The sequence below is a fragment of the Orycteropus afer genome, unplaced genomic scaffold (genome assembly GCF_000298275.1).
Source record: "Orycteropus afer afer isolate SDZICR_OR568_19922 unplaced genomic scaffold, OryAfe1.0 scaffold00366, whole genome shotgun sequence".
Taxonomy (NCBI): Eukaryota; Metazoa; Chordata; class Mammalia; order Tubulidentata; family Orycteropodidae; genus Orycteropus; species Orycteropus afer.
In genome coordinates, this window is record NW_006921953.1 from 1,569,914 (window position 1) to 1,590,852 (window position 20,939).

At 49.7% G+C, this 20,939-nt stretch overlaps 4 protein-coding genes across 4 annotated transcripts; 2 read left to right on the top strand and 2 right to left on the bottom strand.

The window, feature by feature from the left end:
• Positions 1-5,537: 5,537 nt before the first annotated feature.
• On the bottom strand, positions 5,538-7,099 carry RAB24 (RAB24, member RAS oncogene family). Its single transcript, XM_007952945.2, has 8 exons — positions 6,983-7,099; positions 6,833-6,901; positions 6,542-6,620; positions 6,340-6,407; positions 6,158-6,257; positions 5,901-5,951; positions 5,700-5,762; positions 5,538-5,602 (listed from the first exon to the last, which is right to left on the bottom strand). The coding sequence occupies exons 1-8, from the start codon at positions 7,097-7,099 to the stop codon at positions 5,538-5,540; spliced, it is 612 nt and encodes a 203-aa protein (XP_007951136.1).
• A 648-nt stretch (positions 7,100-7,747) lies between these two features.
• PRELID1 (PRELI domain containing 1) lies at positions 7,748-10,578 on the top strand. Its single transcript, XM_007952946.2, has 5 exons — positions 7,748-7,839; positions 8,421-8,646; positions 9,938-10,051; positions 10,150-10,228; positions 10,427-10,578. Exons 1-5 carry the CDS (start codon positions 7,748-7,750, stop codon positions 10,576-10,578), a joined length of 663 nt encoding a protein of 220 aa, XP_007951137.1.
• A 1,247-nt stretch (positions 10,579-11,825) lies between these two features.
• Positions 11,826-15,966, bottom strand: MXD3 (MAX dimerization protein 3). The gene is made up of 6 exons (XM_007952949.2): positions 15,897-15,966; positions 15,553-15,658; positions 14,731-14,760; positions 14,489-14,603; positions 12,017-12,200; positions 11,826-11,941 (listed from the first exon to the last, which is right to left on the bottom strand). The coding sequence occupies exons 1-6, from the start codon at positions 15,964-15,966 to the stop codon at positions 11,826-11,828; spliced, it is 621 nt and encodes a 206-aa protein (XP_007951140.1).
• A 3,078-nt stretch (positions 15,967-19,044) lies between these two features.
• On the top strand, positions 19,045-19,383 carry LOC122151264 (cAMP-regulated phosphoprotein 19-like). Its single transcript, XM_042782548.1, has one exon. It carries the CDS (start codon positions 19,045-19,047, stop codon positions 19,381-19,383), a length of 339 nt encoding a protein of 112 aa, XP_042638482.1.
• Positions 19,384-20,939: the final 1,556 nt, after the last annotated feature.

Consider the following 20,939-nt stretch of genomic DNA (forward strand, 5'->3'; position numbering starts at 1 on the left):
TGGTAGCGTAGTGCCTAAGGCACTTGACTGCTAACCAGAAGGCTGGTGGTTCAAACCTACCAGCCACTCCTCGGAAGGAAGGTTGGGCAATCTACTTCTGTAGTGATACTGCCTCGGAAACCCAAGGAGGGGTCGCTATGAGTCGGGTCCGACTCGACAGCACATAGCAACAACCACCCCCACCCCATCCCTGCCCTAAACACCCAGGTGCTTTCACATTTAAGTGTCGGGCAGTGGACATGGGGAACTTGTGCAATCTCTGAGCTAGATACCCCAGCTTCAGGGAAATTGCCAGATCTTAATGGGAAATTACTTGCTTTCCCCCTATTCTTTGTCCACCTGAGTGGAGGGAATTATTGTTTTCCCATTCCTCTCTGAGAATTGCTGTGCTCTGTATTGAGAGCACCTGCCTGCTGACTTAGCTCAAAGCCAAGCCAGAACGCTTCCCCTAAGACTGGCAAGACTGGTTCCATGGTGTTCAGAGCAGTGTCTAGTCGAAGATGTTTTTTCATAACTGCTGATGATCTATTACTGCTGCCCAGAGCTGGGGCCCAAGGGCTGGGAAATCTGTTGGTGCTACCCTGCCCTGCCATTCACCCAGCTCACTGACTGCCAACAGGAAGAGCTGTTTGGCCAGTTCCCTCCCATTTATCCACTCCTCCTTTGTCCCTAGACCAAACATGTTTACCTCTCTGCTTTGCCAACTTAGCCAGCAGCTTTAGCCAACAGGCCATCTCTAGGCCCAAACATCTCCTGGCTATTCTGCTTGTTAGGGCTTTTACACCCTCAGCAGGATTCTGTATTTTGTCCTTGTTTCCTCCTAAGTTCCTATAGTGGTTATTCCCATCACTTCCAAGGAGGGAATAGTTGTTATAGAAGCATTTGCGCTTTATATTAAGATTTTTAAAAGAAATCTGCTTTTATTTCCCAAAGTCTGTCTCTCGGGATGAGACACTTGAACTCAGGCAGAAGGACAAGGTAGGGTAGGGCTGACCTGAGTTGAGGGGCCTATCCCTGCATCTCACTTAGACCTCGGAATCGCCTCTCTGAATTCCACTTGCCTAGTTCTCCCTTTTCATTCTGTATCTTTTCCCAGACCATCAGAGAGGGGAAAGCTCTTTGTTCAAAAGAAAGAGAAAGCATAAAGCATCTTATTTTCTTTTAAAAGAATTTTAAACCATGAAAAAGATATTTTTAAAGAAATCCACCCAAGAACATTAAAGTTCATTATATTAAGTATTTATCATGTGTGAGAATAAGTATGTAACTTCAGCTAGTAGGTCCTTTTCTCTAATCTATTAGGTTGTATGAGTAGGGTTTGTTTGGTGCCAGTCCTGTGGTGCCCTTTATTCTCCTGTCATCTGTAGTTGTGAGCAGAACAAGATAATCTGCACTGGACTGTCAGAATCTCCTTTCCACTATGTTGTGTGTTAAATTACCGTAGCTCTTTGTTTCATGAAATAAACTGTGAATTTTTTGGGGGGAGGGTGCAGGCTTTGTAAACTTTTTCAGTGAAGTTTTATCCTGAAGTAGCTTCCCTGACATCGGCTTTGGTTGGTGTTTGACTTGACAGCCAGCCACTCTGGAAATGTCTCACAGGACAGAAAGGATTGAGGGGAAGGTAGGGCTGTGACTGGCCACTTTGTGGTTTTCTTTTTTCTTTCCACTCTCCTCCATTCACTGCAAACTTCATTCCAGACCTGCCTGAGAAAACAATATCTGAGCTGAGCTTGGCTTTAGGGGCATTCCCTCATCTAAATGCATTGATATAACCAGGCTTCTGTCCAGGGCCATTGGAAAAACTCAGGTTGTTGAATGGAAAGTAGAAAGTTGACCTATCGGGCCCACTGGTAGCAGTACCTGATCTTAGGTTAAGATCATGAAAACAGTCCCTGTAAAAATTAACTGCAAAATCAGGTCAAGTGTTGGGAAATTGAACTGTGCTTGAAGGTAGGGAGTGACATTGCTGGCCCTCATGAATTCCCTAGAAGCCTGTAAATGAGACCTTCCCTCAAGGGGATATGGATTGGCAATGAAAGGAAATCCTTTTCTTAGAAATTTCTGATTTTTGTACATGGTGGTATTTTGGTGTTTGGCCAACTGCTTGGATATCATAGGCTCTCAAGAGAGTCTGCCAAGTTAGCTACCCAGGGACTTTTTCCAGGAGGCAACCAAGATGGGATTACTCCAGAGGTATCTAGAGTACCTTCCTAGCCCTGTCAGGTCAGGAAAAAAATTACGAAAATTATTGAATTTGTATTCCAAGTGTCAGTGACTCCTCTTACTGCAACCAACCCATTCTGGTAGCAAACTAGTTGTCATTGTTGCAAAAGTATCCATGTTTTTAGATGTTTAATTTCCTCTGAAGTTAATGAGTTTGAGATGATTTGAGTTTGAGATGATTTAAATCGTCTGTAGTTCCTCTCCTGAATGATGATCACACCCACATTTTTAGCTTGATGAAAATAACTATTTTACCCTCCATATGACATTCTCTACACCACCCCAGGTTCAGGGCATGGAGTGCCTTGGAATGCCTTTCCCAGAGTTGGCACATCTGTCACTGGAGCCAGGTTGTATGTTCTAAGGTTGCCTTGTAAGAACACAGCGTAGAAAGGAAGTCTAATCGCGCAGCTTCCCCTGTAGAGAGTAATCCAGAAAGTACTGTATCTGCACAGATTCTGCCCTTGGGTCCTACAAAGCAGGTTTTCTCCTAAGGCTTTTGGGAAATTGTCATCCTTTTGGAATTTGTCAAGAGATGGCCCAGTGTCAGAATCTCTCTGAGATAATGGCAGGAAAAGTGCTCCCTCAAGTCTCCTTTCCTGCTGAGTAGCATGTGTGCTGCTCCAGTGTTAGACATTCCAGATCACTTAGAGCTAGGTAGCTGCTACAGGAGACTTTCATTGGCTATGGCCAGTTAATGCTCAGCTGAGCTTCCAAGGGCCACTTCAGCAGGGCCAGAGGATGCTGTAGTAGAAACTGAAATAATAGAAAATAACTTTGTACACAAAAATGCAATGGTGCTAATTTCCTGGTATAAATAAGCACTGCCAAGGAATGAGGGACTGGCAACTTGAGAAACTGGGTTCCTTATTTGAGAGTAAGTTTTGTGTAGAAAGGTTTCTTTGAGGCTCTGGTAGAGGTAAGAGAAAGCAGAGCCTCAGTGAAGCCTAGACCCAGTCCTGGAATGGCCCAGTGGAATCCAGAGGTAGAGGAGAGCCCGAGTCCTTATCACGGTGGCCTGCAAGTTCCTCAGAGCCAGTTTCACCATGACCATAGCCTCCATTCACTGCCTGGAACAGGCTGGTAGAGAGCTCTTGGGGGTGGGTCTCCCTTGGTTACCTTCTACCCCATCTCTACCTCATGGGAGCACCTCTGTTGCTTATGAAGATTAAGGGTAACATTTCTTAAGGAAGTGGAAAGAGTTTATTTTAATTAGAAATCCACAACCTAGGAAGAAATGTTTCCCAACGACGTAAGCGAAAACAGCATGTTAAACTCTTATGTGGTCTCTCTGCTAGAGCTGCTTTCCCACCACTTTGCAAACATCAGGCTTTGGGGGCTTTGGAAGTAACCCCTGAAAGTCAAGCAGAGCTTTTTGAGGGTAGGAAGTGTGCAACAGGGAGCAAGAGTGGAGACCCAGGGCTCTGGTGGCCATAAACTTCTGGGGTAGGGCAGAGTGGAGGCTCTCCAGGTCTGCAGGGTGCTGCCTGTGTGTGCATGTAGGTGAGAGTGCTAAATGTGGTCGACTACAGCACACAGGAGCTCATGGAAGAGCAGCTTTCTAGGTCTTGGCAAAGAAACAAGCTGACAATAGAGATTTGTCTTTATATTTTTAAGAAAGGGGTGGGGGAGGGGATAGCCGAGATCCATCACATTTTTTGCCCCCTCCCCCACAGATTGTCAGCTGTAAGTGAAACTCCTAGTGAAGAAGAGGGGAGCCCTATGCTAGGAGTCCCCATGAACATGTACTGTAATTCTTTGTATATAGAAAAATAATTACTGTAAAGTAAAGTTTAACTTTACTCTTATGGCCCTTGCCCTGTGTTTTGTTTTCTTGTCCGTGGGGAGATGTAGTCTAACAGAAGGGTGGACTGGTTGGGGTAAGAGCAGAAGCTACCCCCAGTTAGTTCCTAAGGTGGAGACATGCTAGAGCCGAGCCCTTCCTCCAAACATACCATGGGGTAAACTACATGGGTTTCCTCCCTGTTGTGACTGGCTGCCTAAGGGTCTTTCTGTCCTTTTGGGAGTGGCTGGTGTCAGTTTTAGTCCCTCTACAGGAAGGCTCCATCACCCATAAAGGAAGAGTATTTTGAGGAATTGGTTTTTAAAAAGGAAGTGGAACCAAAGCACTTTCTGAGCAAGAATTTCACCATCTTGGTCAAATTTTTCATTCTTCAGAGGCAGGTGTTGGGCACCTGCCTAGGCCTAATGTAGGAAAGCAGAGGCCAAGGGTGAAAAGGAAGATGAGGCCACACCTTCCAGGACGGAAAGGGCTGCAATACAGTTCCTTTTGGTTGCAAAGGAAGCTTCATCCTGTTTACAGTAACACCTGATTCTTCAGAAATGCTTCAACTTCTAAGCCCAAAAATATGCGTTCGGAACTGAGAGAATTTGACCCTCTTTTTAACCCAGTCCTAACTTCATTCAGCAAAACCCCTCAAGGGAGAACAGCTAACTTCATTCAGCATAACCCCTCAAGGGAGAACAGGAAGATGAGTATGTAGTACTTAGTCACTTAGACTGTAAATAAACCTGAGCTAGACAGTAGTCATCTTACTTTACAGAAATTCAGCTGGAGTTTAAATCTGTTTTCTGATACAGTAACTAAATAGGATCAGAATCTGTGTCCTTAAGACTTTCCTGTCTCACAGAATGTATAACCTTTCCACCATTAAGTCACATTATAGGATGTTACTGGGAAGCTCAGGACCTGACTCGGGTTCAGACATGACAGATGCAGCCAGCCAGACCAACCTGTCTCAAGGCACTTAACTGCACCCCTTGCTTTTCTGGGCACCCAGAAGGAACAGTGAGCTTTGCACTACCCCAACTCCAGCCTCTCACCCCGTCTTTACCTGATTAAAGAACAGAAAAGGGTACTCTCTCTCTCCAGTATCTCAGCTACTTGGCTTTTAAAGGAAAATGGAGACAGGAGTAGCCTTAATACAGGAAGTGACACCAGTCAGGTGGCCCTAGGAAGAGCTAGGCGTCTTGATACCCACACAGCAGGGAAAGGGGCTGAGTGTGATTCACAGTGCACTGATTTTATTTACAAGTCAGAAGCCACTTAAATAATCTGCAGACAAATGTGCTGTCCAGGGTAGAAGCCTGGGGTCCAAGTCGGCCCTCAGCCCTCCTTGTTTCCATCAGTCAGCTCAATGCTGCCTCCGTACCATGGGCCAGCACAGGCAGGTGCAACCTCTGCTGCCATGGGGACCTGGGGTAGCTCAGACATGTGACCACCCAAGCCCAGACGAGCTGGGTCTAGCCCCTCGGGAATACATTTAATTCCCCCAGGCCAGGTGGGTGGTGTATCAGTGATGACAACAGCTGTAGAAATAGGGATTTGCCTTCTGGCCCAGGTCCACACCCTTGTCCTCTGTTAAAGAGAGATGGCAGCTCAGCACCATTCCGCTGAGGGGATCAGGTGCCAACGGCCCAGAGGAGGTCTCCACAGAGACTGGGGAAACACACACCTGTCATCACCTGGAAGGCAGCCACACTGACGTAATCCTCTGCCACTTTCTGGAAGAGCTCGTCTGGCAGGAAAAAGGACGATCAGTAAGGGCCCAATGCCAGCAGCCCTGGAATCATCCAGTGACCCAGCCCTCTAAGGCCGCCTCTTTCCATGGGTGCCCCTGCCTGTTCCTGCTGGGAGGCCCCAGGACAACACTCACCCACACTCTGGCCAGTCTTGCTGGATGTTTCAAAGAGCTGAGCTTTGATATCTATAAAGAAAAGTGACTAAACCCTCATACCTGGGAAAATGGATATAGCACAAACGGGAAAAATCTGAACCCCACAGGTTCAAGGAGCCTAGAAAGCCTCAGAGACCCTGCCATGGCAGCCAAGCAGTCCCTATTCTCTGACCCAACCAAGCAGCCATCCCCCCCCCTCCCCGCCCCTCCAACCCCTAGGGACTGAGGAGCAATACTGTCTGCATAGTCCTGGACATCATGGAAGTCCACACGCCGACGCCGTCGGTCTTCCTCCAGCAGATCACTCTTAGTGCCACACAGGTAGATCTGACAGCCCTGGGGCAGAAAGCAAGGTCAGGGTCACCCTCATAGACCAGAGTCTCAGCCCTAGGTTTCTTGGCTAGGTGTGGTCACCTACCTCTTCTAGGCTGCGCAGTTCCTTCACCCAGAACTTTGCTCTCTCAAAGCTGCTGCTGTCTGTGAGGTCTTGAGTTGTGAGGCACCCAGGACATACAACAAAGGGTCAGGAGCTGATCTCTTTGGGTATGCTGGCACACGCGCGCACTCGCGCACCCACACACACACACCCCACCTGAGGAACTGGCAAGAACCCACCTTACCATAGCACACGATGGCAGCCTTGGCACCCCGATAGTAGATTCGGCTCATGGCCTCATAGCGCTCAGAGCCTGCAGTGTCCTGAAGAACAGGGGGATGCTCAGCTCTAGCTTAAATTGCTAGACTACTCCCAAAACTGCACACAATGGCCACATCCTCCAGACCTTCATTTTCCAAATAAACAAACATGGGTCTAGACAAGAGAAATGGCCTGGGGGCCTAAGCCAGTGATGGGCAGGCTTAATCCTTCTCAGGAGTGAGTTTCCCCAGGACCTCTTGCCCAGGAGACTTACCCAAATACCCAAAGTCACTGTCCGATCTCCAACGGACATCACCTTGGCTACGAAGGCGGCCCCAATGGTCTGCAATGAGGGGAAAGAAATGAGCACCACGTTTGCGGGCTATCCCACACACACACACCTGGCCCCGCGGGGCGCACTCACATTCTGATAGGGCCCCACGAGGAAGCGGTCGTGCACGTATCGCTCCACCAGGCTTGTCTTGCCCACGTATTCCTTGCCCAGCATCACCACCTTCACGTCCACGCGCTGCCCGCTCATGCTCCCGGGGCCGCCTCACCCACGTCGGGGTCCAGAGCGGGGACGGAAGGTAAACCCGGATCTCCGCACGGCCCAGGCAGCGCCGAAGCCTCCGATCCCGACGGCTCGCGCCAAGCTGCAATTCCGGACACCGCGGCTCCGGCCTCGCACCTCGACGGCGTCCCCTCCTGCCCCCGATCTTTGGCCCCAGGTACTGATCCTCCTTCAAAGAGACTAAGACCCGGAGCGGCCTGGGAGCGCGCGGGGCAGCGCCCTTCTCGGCGCTGCACGCCGCCGCCCAACCTGCTCCCACGTCGGCCCTACTGTGTCTCAGGGTAGGTTTGGATTGCTAACCGAACCCAGCTCCGCGACGGCCCAGCTCCTGGCCGCAGCGCTGTGAATCCCGCCCGCGGGAGGGGGCGAGAGGGCGAGGGGGCGGGACTGCGGGGTCACGTGCCCCGGCGCCGGAAGTGTTGGGTGCTGCGCCGGAAGTGGCGCGCGCCCTGACTACTCCTCATGGCGGCGGCGGCGGCGGGTAGGGCGCGGTACGACGGTGACTGAGCTGCCAGCCTGGCGGGCGTGCGCCGAGCCCCGGCCCGGCCTCCGCTTGCCCCCCGGGCTCCGCACCCCTGATGCTGCGTGGGTGCTGAGCCCACCCCGGCCGGGACGATGGTGAAGTATTTTCTGGGCCAGAGCGTGCTCCGGAGTTCCTGGGACCAAGTGTTCGCCGCCTTCTGGCAGAGGTACCCGAATCCCTACAGGTAAGTGACCTGGAAAATCAACCCTCCCTTCAATGCTTGGAGATCTAAGGGTGGGCGACCTTCCCAAATAGGGGGGCTGGCAGAATTCGACACCGAGTCTCAGAGGAAGAATCCTTGAACTGTGGCATTCTTTAGGGCACGAGGACTTTATTGAGGAAGTATCCAGGCCAGGCCTGTAGAGTCCTGGAAGGAGGCTGGGCCTGGGCAGTGGTTTTCGTAAATCCTTAGTCGAAGGCTCCCATATCTTAGGATGGGGTGACAGGAAGAGGCACAGGAGTTGGGAGAGATCTTGGGGTTGGACATTAGGCCTCTTGCCCCTTTCTTCTCCCCCATGGTGCAATAAATCGTTAGGTCTAGCGCTGATGAAAGGCCCAGGAATCTAGGTAAGGGAGAGGGCAAAAGTTGGAATTTGCTCTGGGGATAGGCTAAAGGGACTCAGTTTAGGTGTGGGCCTTAGCCAGGATTAGAGTGCAGGATTGCAGGAAAGCATGGCCAGTCTGGGCTGGGAAACCCCCAAGTGGAAGCCCCAACATGCAGCCTATCATGGGAAGACTCCTGAGGATCACCTTTGTCACCTGCAGCAAACATGTCTTGACGGAAGACATAGTACACCGGGAGGTGACCCCTGACCAGAAGCTTCTGTCCCGGCGACTCCTGACCAAGACCAACAGGATGCCCCGCTGGGCGGAGCGACTGTTTCCTGCTAATGTTGCTCACTCGGTGTACATCCTGGAAGATTCTATTGTGGACCCACAAAATCAGACCATGACTACCTTCACCTGGAACATCAACCACGCCCGGCTGATGGTGAGCTCCTCTCCCTCATAAGCAGAGCTGTTCTCAGGTACTTATGGCTGGAGAGCCTTGGAGGAGCTCATGTGGTCTGAAGCATGTCTGGGTTACTGAGGCATGATAGTTCTGGAGTAGAGCCTCAGATTATCTTTTCAGCTGGTTAGTCTTTAGACCCATCCTTTGACTCATATGTACAATGGGGCAAGGCTACCTGTCTTACAGAGTTGTAAGTACTCAGTACAAAGCACTCAGCAATGTGCCTGGCACACACTTAGGTTGTGTCACTAAGGACTGGTTCTGAGGGAATGAGGAATTGGTTTCAAACACAAGTCCATTGAGACATAAGGGCACCTTGAGTGTGCTTGGGAGGGTGAGGCTTTGCTTTTTACTACTTTGATTAGAGTTCTGCTTTTATTTGTTTTGTAATAGATTGCTGCCTGACATTTCAGGGAGAGAGGTTCCACATACATTTGATCCCTTGCCTTAAAAAAGTTGAAAACTCATGGTTTAAGAAGCATTCTAGAGTATCTTCCTCACATGTGAATACACCAGAAGTTTTCGAAGAACTCTTGTTCTCAGCTCATCTTTACAACACCACGGGGAGTCTGGCATTGCAAGAGGGAAGTGAGGTTCAGAGAGGGGAAGTGTCCTACAAGGTCACAGAAGGAACAGGTGACTTAGTCCAGTAACAGAACTGTTTTGTTTGAATAGTATCTGAAGACATCACAAATGACTACCATGAGGTACTATGTCCCTGTGAGATGTGTTCCTCCTCAAAGTATTAGCCAACTTTCTCTTCTCTGATTATGACACGTGTGGTGATTGTCAACTCAAGAGTTGCAGTGGATGAAGACAAGCTAACACTACACATCTAGACACAAAAATACAAAAACAGAAAATCCAAGGCCAGGACTGGGCTGGGCGGCACTTTGTTGTACTGTTACATGTAGAAATTACTGAGTTGGTATATGTTTTGTTAGTTATATGTATACCATAATGAGGGAAGGGGCAGAATTAAAGACATTTTCATACAAAGACCAGGGGGGAAAAAAAAAAAGAAAAGTCCATGTGCCTTACAGTTTAATTGGTCAGAAGAGAGGTTATTAGAAAGCACAGTGACCTTTTTTTAATGGGTATGTTTCTTTCTGTCCATAAATGCAACTCCTTAGGGAAGACTTTAAAGGGAAAGAATAAATTTTTGTTTTATTGTTTGCATTGTTAAAAAAAGGTGGGGGGTTAAATTTCTGTGCAAGATGGCAAAATGAAAGACTCCCAAGATAAGTGGCTGGGCTGACTCCTTACGCAGGTGGTGGAGGAACGCTGTGTTTACTGTGTGAACTCTGATAACAGCGGCTGGACCGAAATCCGCCGGGAAGCCTGGGTCTCCTCGAGCTTGTTTGGTGTCTCCAGAGCTGTCCAGGTGAGCAGCATTGTGGGAGCTGCTGAAGCTTCAAGGCGTTTGGCCTAGAGGCTGGGTCAGTGGGGCTCAGCACATTTCCCTCTCTCATCTTTTGCCAGGAATTTGGTCTGGCCCGGTTTAAAAGCAACGTGACCAAGACTATGAAGGGTTTTGAATACATCTTAGCCAAACTGCAAGGTGAGAGCCCTGGACCGTGCGGGGGGAGCCTCACAGGGAGAAGCTGGGGCCAAGTTTCAGCTCCACCCTGGTGGGTGTGGTGCCTGGGTCAGTCAGTGTCCCAGTTTGAGACTCGTCTGTATTGGCCCATAGGAGAGGGGGTAACTAAGTGGGTCATCTTGGGGTCACCTGAAGCCAGACCCTTGCCCTTTGCTACAGGTGAGGCCCCTTCTAAAACACTTGTTGAAACCGCTAAGGAAGCCAAGGAAAAGGCAAAGGAGACAGCACTGGCAGCTACAGAGAAGGCCAAAGACCTTGCCAGCAAGGCAGCCACCAAGAAACAGCAGCAGCAGCAGCAACAGTTTGTATAGCCAGCCCAGGCCTTGTGAGAGCCTGGCCCTTAACACCACCACCACCACCACCACACACCAGACAATCTCACTTCAACCTCTCTGCCCTATACCTAGTGGGCTTTCTTATTAAAAATCAATTTCCAGCCCTATCTATTGTCTGGGGGGTGGGGTGAGGTAGGGGCAGGAAACCCTGTTTGGCATTGGCAGGACACCAAACACACTGCCCATGTCTGTGCCAGGCCTACTTATATCCTCACTGGGCAGTTGAGGCACAGAGAAGTACAGACTTGCCCAGGGTCACTGTGCAGGTGAAATGGTTATAAATGCTAGACTGTAAGCTCCACGAGGGCAGGGATCGCTGTTTGCTCTCTGATGTGTCCCAAGTATCTGAACAGTATCTAGCACATAATAGACACTCAATAAATACTTGTTGAATATAATTAGTCCAGCTCTGGGGCCCAAGCTTTGGTTTGAGTCTTAACTCCATTGTGTCCTGGCTTTGGACCTTAAGTTAATTCACACCCCTCTACTTCCCAGTGGGCGGACCTGACTCAGAGCTGGAAGGATTTAAGTGCTCACTGCCTGGTCCGGGACACAGTTCCTGGTGGTTGCTCTTACTTCCTCTTTTCCACCTTGGTCTCTGGCTGGGCGTTCCTCATTTTCATCAGGCAAGACCATGGACAAAGGAAGTTTTTAAAAAAAGAAACTTTTAATGATAAAACCCCAAGTTAATAGCAACCTTATAGGACAGGACAGAAGTGCCCTATAAGGTCTCCAAGGCTGTTATCTGTTGAAGTAGACTGCCACATCTTTCTTCCATGGAACGGCTGGTGGGGTTCAATTGCCAGTCTGTTGGTTGGCAGCTGAGTACTTAATCACTCTACTGCCAAGACTTATTAGTGAAAATACAGTATCTGTGGGGCCAAGGCCAGAGAGCCTTCTCCTGGTAAGAAACGAGGTTTGAAGAGTTCCTGCCTCCTTGGATGCAGCAGAGCCAAGTGCTATAGAAAATGCCTGGACGGGCAGCCCAGGCTCAAACTGCCCATGCTGCAGGTCTCAAGGGTGGCCCAGGCATACCCCTTCCCCTCAAGGACTGCCTGGGTGCCAGCCCAAGGGTGGCAGGGAGTACCTGCACACACAGGTCCTTTTAGTCCATTCCAACAGGTGAGTCCCAGCAGCCCTTGAGACCTGGGGAGGAGGGCTCCTGCCTGGCCAGGTCAGCCCACCATGAGCAGAGGGCAGAGGCCGCTCTGGAGCAGCAAGGGTCATAGCCAGGCACCATCGCTGTGTGAGTAGCTGTGCTCCTTGCCGGTGCTGAAGCCCCGAAACAGCTCTGCTTTGCTCCCAAACACAAGGCTCTCCACATCCACTTCCAGCTCCTCTGCACAGGAAGGACCCCATCAGAAAACCTGGCCATCCTGCCTCCTCCCCCAACCCACAGCCTCAAGGCACTCACCTTGGTCTGAGTCCCAACGCTCAGAGGAAAGGCCTGAGGAGTCCAGGCTGTCTGCCCGCAGCCGCTCCCACTCACCCAGACCTGCTGGTGCCTGGAGCTGCTCTAACTGCTGTTGCAGGCTCTGTTGCCTGCTGCGCAGCTTCTCTTTCAGCCGCTGGGCCCGCCGCTCCTGCTCCTCCAGCTTCTGTGAAGCCGAAGGAGCAAGGGGTTACAGCCATGGGCCCAGAGGCTTGGGCTCACCCCAGAACCTCTCACAGCAAGCCATGGTGCACCCCACCTACTCCAGGCAGGTAGCTAACTAAATCTAGCCTCTGACAGTTGTCCTACATCTTCTGGAAAGGCAGTGCCCTCCAACCCCTTTCATAACTTAGATGACCTGTGAGTTGTCTAGATGGCGGTAGGGCCTACCACCATCAAAAAGCCTTCTGAGCCTAGTAAGTGATGTTAAAGAAGAAGAGTATTTTGGTGTAAGACAATAGGGACTGTGGAGAACTACCAAGTGCATGCCACAGCTCAAGGCAGCGACTTGCAGGTTCTGGCCAACTGTTGCGCAAAGAAACACAGGCGCAGGGCTGCCAGGTCTCCCAATTTCTTTGAGAAGCTGAAAAGACTTTTTTCACTTTGAATCTTAAGTAATGCCAGCTGATTGAAATTTTTTCTAGAAAACTACAGACCAAACAAGGGCTACCAATTTCAAACTCCTGGTAAGATCCTTAGAGGCTAAATGCAGGAAACCTGAGTCTTCAAAATTCACATCTCCCCTTCCCACACCCCTACCTGAGCTCTGCCAGCCCTTAAGTCCCAGAGCCTGAAAGGCCAGAGGGGTTCACCCATTCCTTCAGCATGAGCCCAGGTACCAAGCTTATGTAGAGCCCTCAGCAGACATTTAGTCATTCACCAAAATGGGGAGAATTGGGCCAAGGGGTCATTTTGACTGGGTATAAAAAGATAGGAGTAAGAGCTACAGAAAGATGAGGGAGGAAAAACCATCCCGGCACAGGTAGGATTGGAATAGCATGGAGAATTCAGCCTTGTTTGTACGGATAGGGAGACGACAAATAAGGCAGGCCAGTGGCAAGGCCTGAATTGTGAAGAGCCTTGAATTTCACAGGAAGTAAGGAACTGACATTTGGTCCTGTCAGGAGCCATTGAAGGGTTTTCAGCAGGAGACAGCCTGGGCAGATCTATATGCTGCAAAGATCATTCTGGGGTAAGGTGGAAGAACCTGGTGGAGGCAAAACAGGAACCAGGGAGCCTGGAGAGGAAGCCAGTGTAAATGAGTTGAGGAAAGGGGCGATGGGCTTTAGGGAAGTAAAGAACCCCAAATCTCCCACAGGCAAAGCCTGCAGAGAATCAGGCCGGGCAGTTTCCTAGTGAGAAGTTGGGTCACATTGTTGCCAAAGGGGAAAGGTGCCCCCCTGGCCCTGGAGCAGTCAGGGTTGGGGAAGTTGGGAAATGGAGGGTAGAACAGGGCACTCCAGGAGGGGGAGACAGGGCTGACGGTCAACCGCAGGGGTCACTAAGGGGAGCCTGAGGTTGTATGATGGAGACTTGCACCCAGGGGCAATCTTTAAGTTGTGCCCTCACCTTCGGTTTCAAGATAAATAAATGTAGATAGCAGCAGTGCCTTTCCTCTTCTTATCCAGCTGCCTCAGTCAGGCACCTTTCATATTGTGGTGCCTTAGAATGTCATTATGCACCTCATATTGTGCCCCCCTGGACTTGCACCTGGGAACAAGTGCCCCCTGACTACATCTCTGGCCTAGAAGAGTGCCTGGCAGAGCAGATGCTCAGGAGATATTTGTTGAAGGAAAGAATGCAAGTCAGGTGACCTATATCTGGGCCTTAAACCTGCCTCTCCTCAGCTCTGGAGCCTGGTGGGGAGAAGGTCCTTCAATTTCAGGACCCTCTGCTCATGACATCTCTAGGACTAACTTGCACTCTGATGCAGCACACCTGCTTCTGTCCACCAGTGGGCGCTGAGGCCAACCCAGGCAGCAGCAGGGCCCTGGGAGGACCCAAGGCTGGCACTTTCTCTGTTCTTTCCTTTCCTGGTCTCTGGAGCAGCCTCCCAGAGTGGCATCAGGACAGACTGCCCAGGGCAGGCCTTGAAACATGGAGTGGGGAAAGGCCAGGACTAACCTTTAACAATCCAAAGGAGCCTTACATAAGATCTATCACAGAAGCTTTCCAACAGCAGACCAGTCCTCCCACCCTGCCAGACAAGAGGAGCAGGAAGTTCAGAGGGGCTTACTGACCCAAGGTCTCACAGCTGGGATCTTAAGTAATAATCACAGTAATAACAGCTAACACTTAATGCTTGAATGTGTTTAAGCCTCAACACTCAAGAGTTACTTGATGCTTTTCTTCCCCATTTAACAAGGCCTCTTTCCCCAGTTCTACTCAATGCCTCCATAATGCACTCATCCAGGCATCCAGGCAAACTGACCCAGGCATATAGGTGGCCCTTACCTGGATGTGTACTCTGGCTCTGCGCAGGAGGCTCAGAGTGGTATATCGGGCACAGTCAGCCCCCAGGGGCATCTGCTGCTTCAGCTGCTCCAGGCACCGCTTCAGCTGGGCCCTCCTGCAGGGGGAGGGGACTGGAGGGCAGTGCCAGCCCTCATTGCTGGCCACAGGGATAGTAAGGTGGGTAGGAGGCCAGCGGGAATAGTTTGGGGGGCCTTGTGTGTCAGGGCAGGGCTGCGACTCACCTTCGCTTCTCCAGCTCGTTGTGTACAGACCTGCCAAGGACAGAGAGAAGGGGAAAGGAATTACTACCTGGTAATAGCCTGGGGTCCAGAGCCCCCAGGCAGGGGAATCAGACAGACAGACAGACACACACACACACACACACACACACACAACCAAATGCTGAGGTCTGCCCCTGGGACTGTGGGAGCCCAAACCAGAGTTTTGAACTGGTTCATTCCAGAATTCAACCCTCTGAAGACAAGTTGTATACCCAAGAGAATTATGTATACCTAAGAATCACTTGGGGCTAGTGTTAAAATAGATTACGATTCACTATGTCTGGGCTAGAAAGGCAAATTCTCAGCAAGAGGTCGAACTGGAATGAACAGGTTTGAAGTCCTGGTCCATACGAGGCCCCTGCTCACCAATCAGCAAGGGCTTCCTAGGCAGAGGAGACATTTGCTATGAGCCCAGAAATAAGTTTCCCAAAGGGAAAAAAGGGTGGAGGGGCATTCAGATAGGAGGCAACAGCATGTGCAAAGGCCGCTGTGCAATTTGCTGTGTGGAATGGAGCAGTGTGAGTGGACGCAGGCCCAGAACTGACTTGTTTACAGTTCCTGACACATGAAGGGCTACTCAAGAAATAGTCTTCGAATGAACGGAAAGAGTATGTTTCAGGGTGATGGAAAGAGGGGGTCAGCAAGTGAGGGGTATGAATGCTTCCTGGAGCAGGGTACCTGGTCCAGACGATGCAAGCGATTGGGAAGAAGTGGGCCGAGGAGGGCACGAAGCAGGACAGCGCCCATCCCCCGCCCCGCCCCGCGGCCCCCGGCCCTCCTCACCGCCCACTGTCCAGCGCGCTGGGAGCTTGGGGGACTCGCTGCTTCCTCCTGTGGACTAGGCCTGAACTGCGGTGCGGGCACAGGGACGCATAGCCATGTTCAGCCTCTGTCAGAGAGAGCCCCAGCCCGCGTCAGGTCCGGGAAGGGCTTTTGGCGCCAGGGCCATTTCCCTTATCCCTCCTTGCCCGACGCCAGAAGACCTCTCTCGAGGTACGCGCTGAGGGCAGGGGCCCCTTGGGGCGACTGCGCTCGAGGCAGGAATCCTTTAAGTTGGGAAGCAAGTCTGGTCCAGGCCCGAGTCAGCGAGGCCCCGGCAAGAAGTCTGGCCAGGGGCTCTTCCTCACCTCTCTCGCGGCGCTCCAGGTACTCGGCCGCCTGCAGCAGGACCTGGATGTTGCTGGCCACGGGTTCCATGTCGGCGACAGCTGGGGGTAGGCTGGCCTGGGATGCCTGTAGAGCAGTGCTGCAGTACTTTTGTTACAATATAACTGACACGGAGCAACAAACACAGGACCTGGACCCGCCCCCAGAGAGCAAGGCCCCGCCCCGGCCCGCCCACAGAATCCGCCCGCCCCACAGCTCACCCTCCATTAGCCCGCCCGCCCACCGCCCCCGACAGCCCTAGACTCCCGCGGGGCTGGTCAAGACACCAGTTCCGAGCCTGGCCCTTCCGCCAACTCCCAGACTGGGGGAGCTTTGTCGGGCCCTCTTCGCTAAAGCACTCTGCACCGATGACTCAGGGTTCCTGAGCTCGTGACCAGCGCCGCGCGAATCTGGAGACCCGGAATCCCGAGCGGGCCTGGGGGCCAGGTCCTCCCGCGAGCCCGGGTTCCGCAGCGCACGAGGGCACTGCTGGGGTGGAGCCGATCGCCCTTTGGCCCGTGGCTCCCTCTGTGGCTCGATTGGCTGACTCGTGGCCCCACCTCCTCCCGCCGCTCGTAAGCACATTCGGGCGGGAAAACAAGCAGGTTTCAAATTTGAAAACCAGGGCGATGGGGCGTGGTTGAGCGGGGAAAGGGGCTGCACTGCGCAGGCGCGGGAGCGGGGTTGCGCATCCAGCCCGGGCTCCCGGGGTCTGTCCAGCGCCTGCTTGTCATCTACTTCTCTCAAGCCTCCTGTAGGGTTCAGCTTCCCATTTTATCAAATGGGAGTAACCTCTTTCTTGGGACCTCTTAGCTCTTCCTCATTATCTTCAGGGAAGCGGCTGTTGCAACGAGAACGTCAGTAGGGTAACAGCTTCCCAGAATGCACGTGAACTGGCTTTCCAGAGCGCTCTGTGTTCTGAAGTTGTCGGAGTTGTGTTTCTCCTTGTTACTGCTACTTCTCAGCTGCGAGTGACTCGGAAAGCTCTTCGGCAGCGTCGGTGCAGGGTCAGTGCCATGCTTGTGCAGTCCCAGTACGTAGGAGCTGCTGCGGATTTCTGAGAACGCGGTGCCATCAGATGCAAGTTTCCTCCTCCCGAGTTGCCTCTGGTTGCCCTACTCAGAGTCCTTCTTTAACGTGACTTTACCTAACCTTCGAGAGGCAGTGTCAGCGAGTGTAGGCACACCTGCTGTGGGAAGTGACAGTCTAAGGGTGGAGACAGGAAGATGAAAGCAGCTGTAAAGGGTGGAGCATTTACTGCTAAGGCTGCGCTGAGGCGTGACTGGAATTAAGAAAATAGAGAAGGGGGAGAATGTGGGGAATGGGGGAAGGGCAGAGGGACTAGATATTTTTTAGAGACAGTCCTGGGTAAACACAGCATGAGACAGTTCTCAGTTCTTGGGCAGAAACCTTGGATTTTCTCTAAGTGTCACTCCCAGAGGTGACTGACATGCTCAACCAGGAACTGCAGCTGGGACTGCCCACCTACCTATCCTTCCACTCACTAAACATTTTCTGAACACCTATGGAACACCAGGCACTGTGTCCAGTGTGGTCCCCAGAACTGAAGAATGTCATGGTGGGAAAATGTCATGGTGAGTCACTGCCTTGGCAGAACTCATAGGCTCTAGCGAGAGAGACCAATATCATAATCACACAAAATGTAGATGTACAGCTTTGACATTTCCTCACAGGAAAAGACAATCCTGAGGGCACATCCCAAGGAGCCTAATCAGGTCACAAATTTTTCTGAGGAAGTGAATTGTCTTAGTTACCTAGTGCTGCTGTAACAGAAATACTGTAAGTGGGTGGCTTTAAAGAACAGATTTATTTTCTCACAGTTCAGGAAGCCAGAAGACTGAACTCACTGTGGCTCTAGGAGAAGGTCTTTTTTCTATTTCAGATTCTAGTAGCTGCTGGCAATCTGGGATTCCTGGGCTTGTAGATTCATTTGCCTCTATCCTGTCTTATTTATTCATGCATCTGTGTCTAATCTGCTCTTTTTATAACTCATATGTAATAGGTTTAGGACCCACCCAACATTGGTATGGCTGCATTAACATAAAAAAAAAAAAAAACTTTACTTCCCAACAGGATTATATCCACAGGATTAAGAGTTAGAGTTCTTATTCTAGAGCACATATTCTTTTGAGACAATTCAATCTGTAACATTCCAGCCTTTGTCTTCCCCAAAAAATATTTCATGTCCTTCCCATGTGAAAAACACATTAATCCTGTCACATGGATGAGTCAGGTGTGTATATAAACCAAACTCACTGCCATTGAGTCGATTCCGACTCATAGTGACCCCATTGGGTTTCTCAGGCAGTAAATCTTTACAGAAGTACATTACCCAGTCTTTCTTCCATGGAGTGGCTAGCGGATTTGAACCATCAACCTTGTGGTTAACAGTCAAATGCCTTAGGCACTAGGCCACCAGAGCTCCACATAGTGACCCCTCCTTGGGTTTCCGAGGCTATATCACTATGGAAGTAGATTGCCCAATCTTCCTTCCAAGGAGTGGCTGATGGATTTGAACCAGCTTTCTGGTTAGCAGCTAAATGCCTTAGGCACTATGGTATCAGAGTTCCCGGAAGGGTGTATATAAAGGATGTAAAAGAAATCCACACAAAAGGAACAGCATCTGCAAAGGGTGCTGGGGTAAAAAGAATATGACAGTAAGCAGAGTGAAATGCAGCTGGTGTGTGTAGCACAGGGAGGGCAGAAAGCACATGGTGCAAATTGAAACTGAAGGGTTAGCAGGGCCCAAAACAGATTGATTCCCTGAGCTCTCCCCTTCCCCCACTATTTAGTTATATTTGAAGAAAGGAGTCACAAGGCTTATAGGTGAATATCCAATTTTATTTCACTAAAGGCAACAACTATAAATCTAATCAGACATTGGGGATGCAGGGAGCCCAATCTTGGAGTCAGAGTAGGCTGGGGGTGTTCCTAGAGGAAGTGTCGGTGCCCACAGGAGACTGATAGTATAGCAGTCTATAGATCTCAGCTTAGAGGTCACCCACTGGAACAAGCCTTCCAGGCTGTCAGAGTCAGGGCAGAATCATGATTAAGAGAGCAGAGTAGGAAGTGCTTCGGAGCCAGAGAAGCGAAGTAAGAAGGAGCACTATGTCTGCTGAAATCACTGAGGCGACCTCCGCAAAGGAGCAGAAGGAAATGGAAGATAAAGTAACTAGTCCAGAGATAGTTGAAGAAGCAAAATTAAAAGTGAGGTATCCTCATCTGGGACAAAAGCCTGGAGGTTCAGATTTCTTAAGGAAACGATTGCAGAAAGGGCAAAAATATTTTGATTCTGGAGATTACAACGTAGCCAAAGCAAAAATGAAGAACAAGCAACTTCCTACTGCAGCCCCAGATAAGATGGAGGTCACTGGTGACCACATTCCCATTCCACAGGACCTTCCTCAACAGAAACCATCCCTTGTTGCTAGCAAGCTGGCTGGCTGATTAAAAGAGCTGAACGGCATGAATCTTCTAATTCCCATTATTTCTTCTTCATATGTTATTTCTCAGCTTTTTATTTCCTTTCTGTTCACCAAGTCATTTGAGACTGACGACAGCTGTTTGTGTGTGTGTGTATGCTGCTATTGTAAGGGAGTATGTAGAATTTTTGATTAATTTAACAGTGCACTGATGAAAAGGACATGTTAGAGCAACATAAAGTAATCTACTTGAAAATAATTGTATATATTATCTTACTCCTAGTGTAGGACTGGCTCTAACAACTAACAAGCAAATTTTACAGTTTTAATGTTTTGTCTTTTATTATTTCATCTTCATTATAGCTTTGTATGTTACTCTTATTTAATATAACCTCTATTGATTTCTTCCATATTTTCCTTTTGGATTTTGTAAAACAGAAGTTTAAGACCACAAGTTGGGAGAAACGTCATAGATTTCAAACACAAACAAATAGATGGGGCTTTGAAAGATTTGTATCTCTGTGCTTGAACTTGAATGGCCTTAAACCTGTTTCAGCTTTAACAATAAAAATTTACTTGGGCAATATTTGCCCATTCTGGTGTAACTTACGTGACTAGTGCTTAATAGCTGCTCTTGAAGCTAGTATTCTTATTCAGTTCTATAGTGTTAGAATATCTTTTCCTGTTGATGATGTGAAAGAAGTGTGCATGTGCATTGACTGTTGAATTCACTTTTGTGCCATTTTTGTAAATACAGTAGTTTTGCACAAAAAAAAAAAAAAGGAGAGAGCAGAGTCGGGGCAACCTACTTGACCTTCACTTGAAATTACAGGTTTAAGGCCTCGGCTGGTTAGACTAAGTCTCTGGAAGAGGATGAGACTTCTGAGTGGGACTACTAGGGCAAGGTCTCTCTGTAGGATCTTTAGTAGGTCCACACTTTTTTTACTACAAATATAAATAGTTTGCTCCCTCTCTTTTTTTCTTGATATGTCTTGCTAAAAGTTAATTGTTAAGAATTACTAATATGTTCATTAGGTATGTATATGAAGTGGAGAGTGCACCCAAGAACATGTATAGGGTTGGCAGACAGTGGTCCAATAACTTTATGTGTATGATCTGAATTCCCAGGTGTATAATGGGGCTGACAAGGGGCAAGGTTGTAGTCACTGCTTGGTCACAGCCAGCTACCCAGAGGGTCTGAGTAGTTGAACCTGTGGGCTCGGGACCATAGTCGCAGAGGACATTAAGCTCAATTGGCATAACATACACACAAAACATTGTTCCACTTCCTACTGTGGTGAGTATCGACTGATATCTTAAAAGCTTGCAAGCTGCCATCTAAATGCAACAATGGGTCTCTCCTCATCCAGAGCCAAGAAGAATGAAGAAAACCAAAACTTCATGGTAACAATTAGTCCTAGCGACTGGTACACCATCTGATCTGCAGCCTATACAACTATGAGACCAGAAGAAATAGATGGTGCTCAGCTACTACTGTCAACCACTTGGAAGAGGATCTTTGTAGGAGATCCTGGATAGACAGGCAGAACAATGTGGAACAAAACTCAAAATAATTTTTTT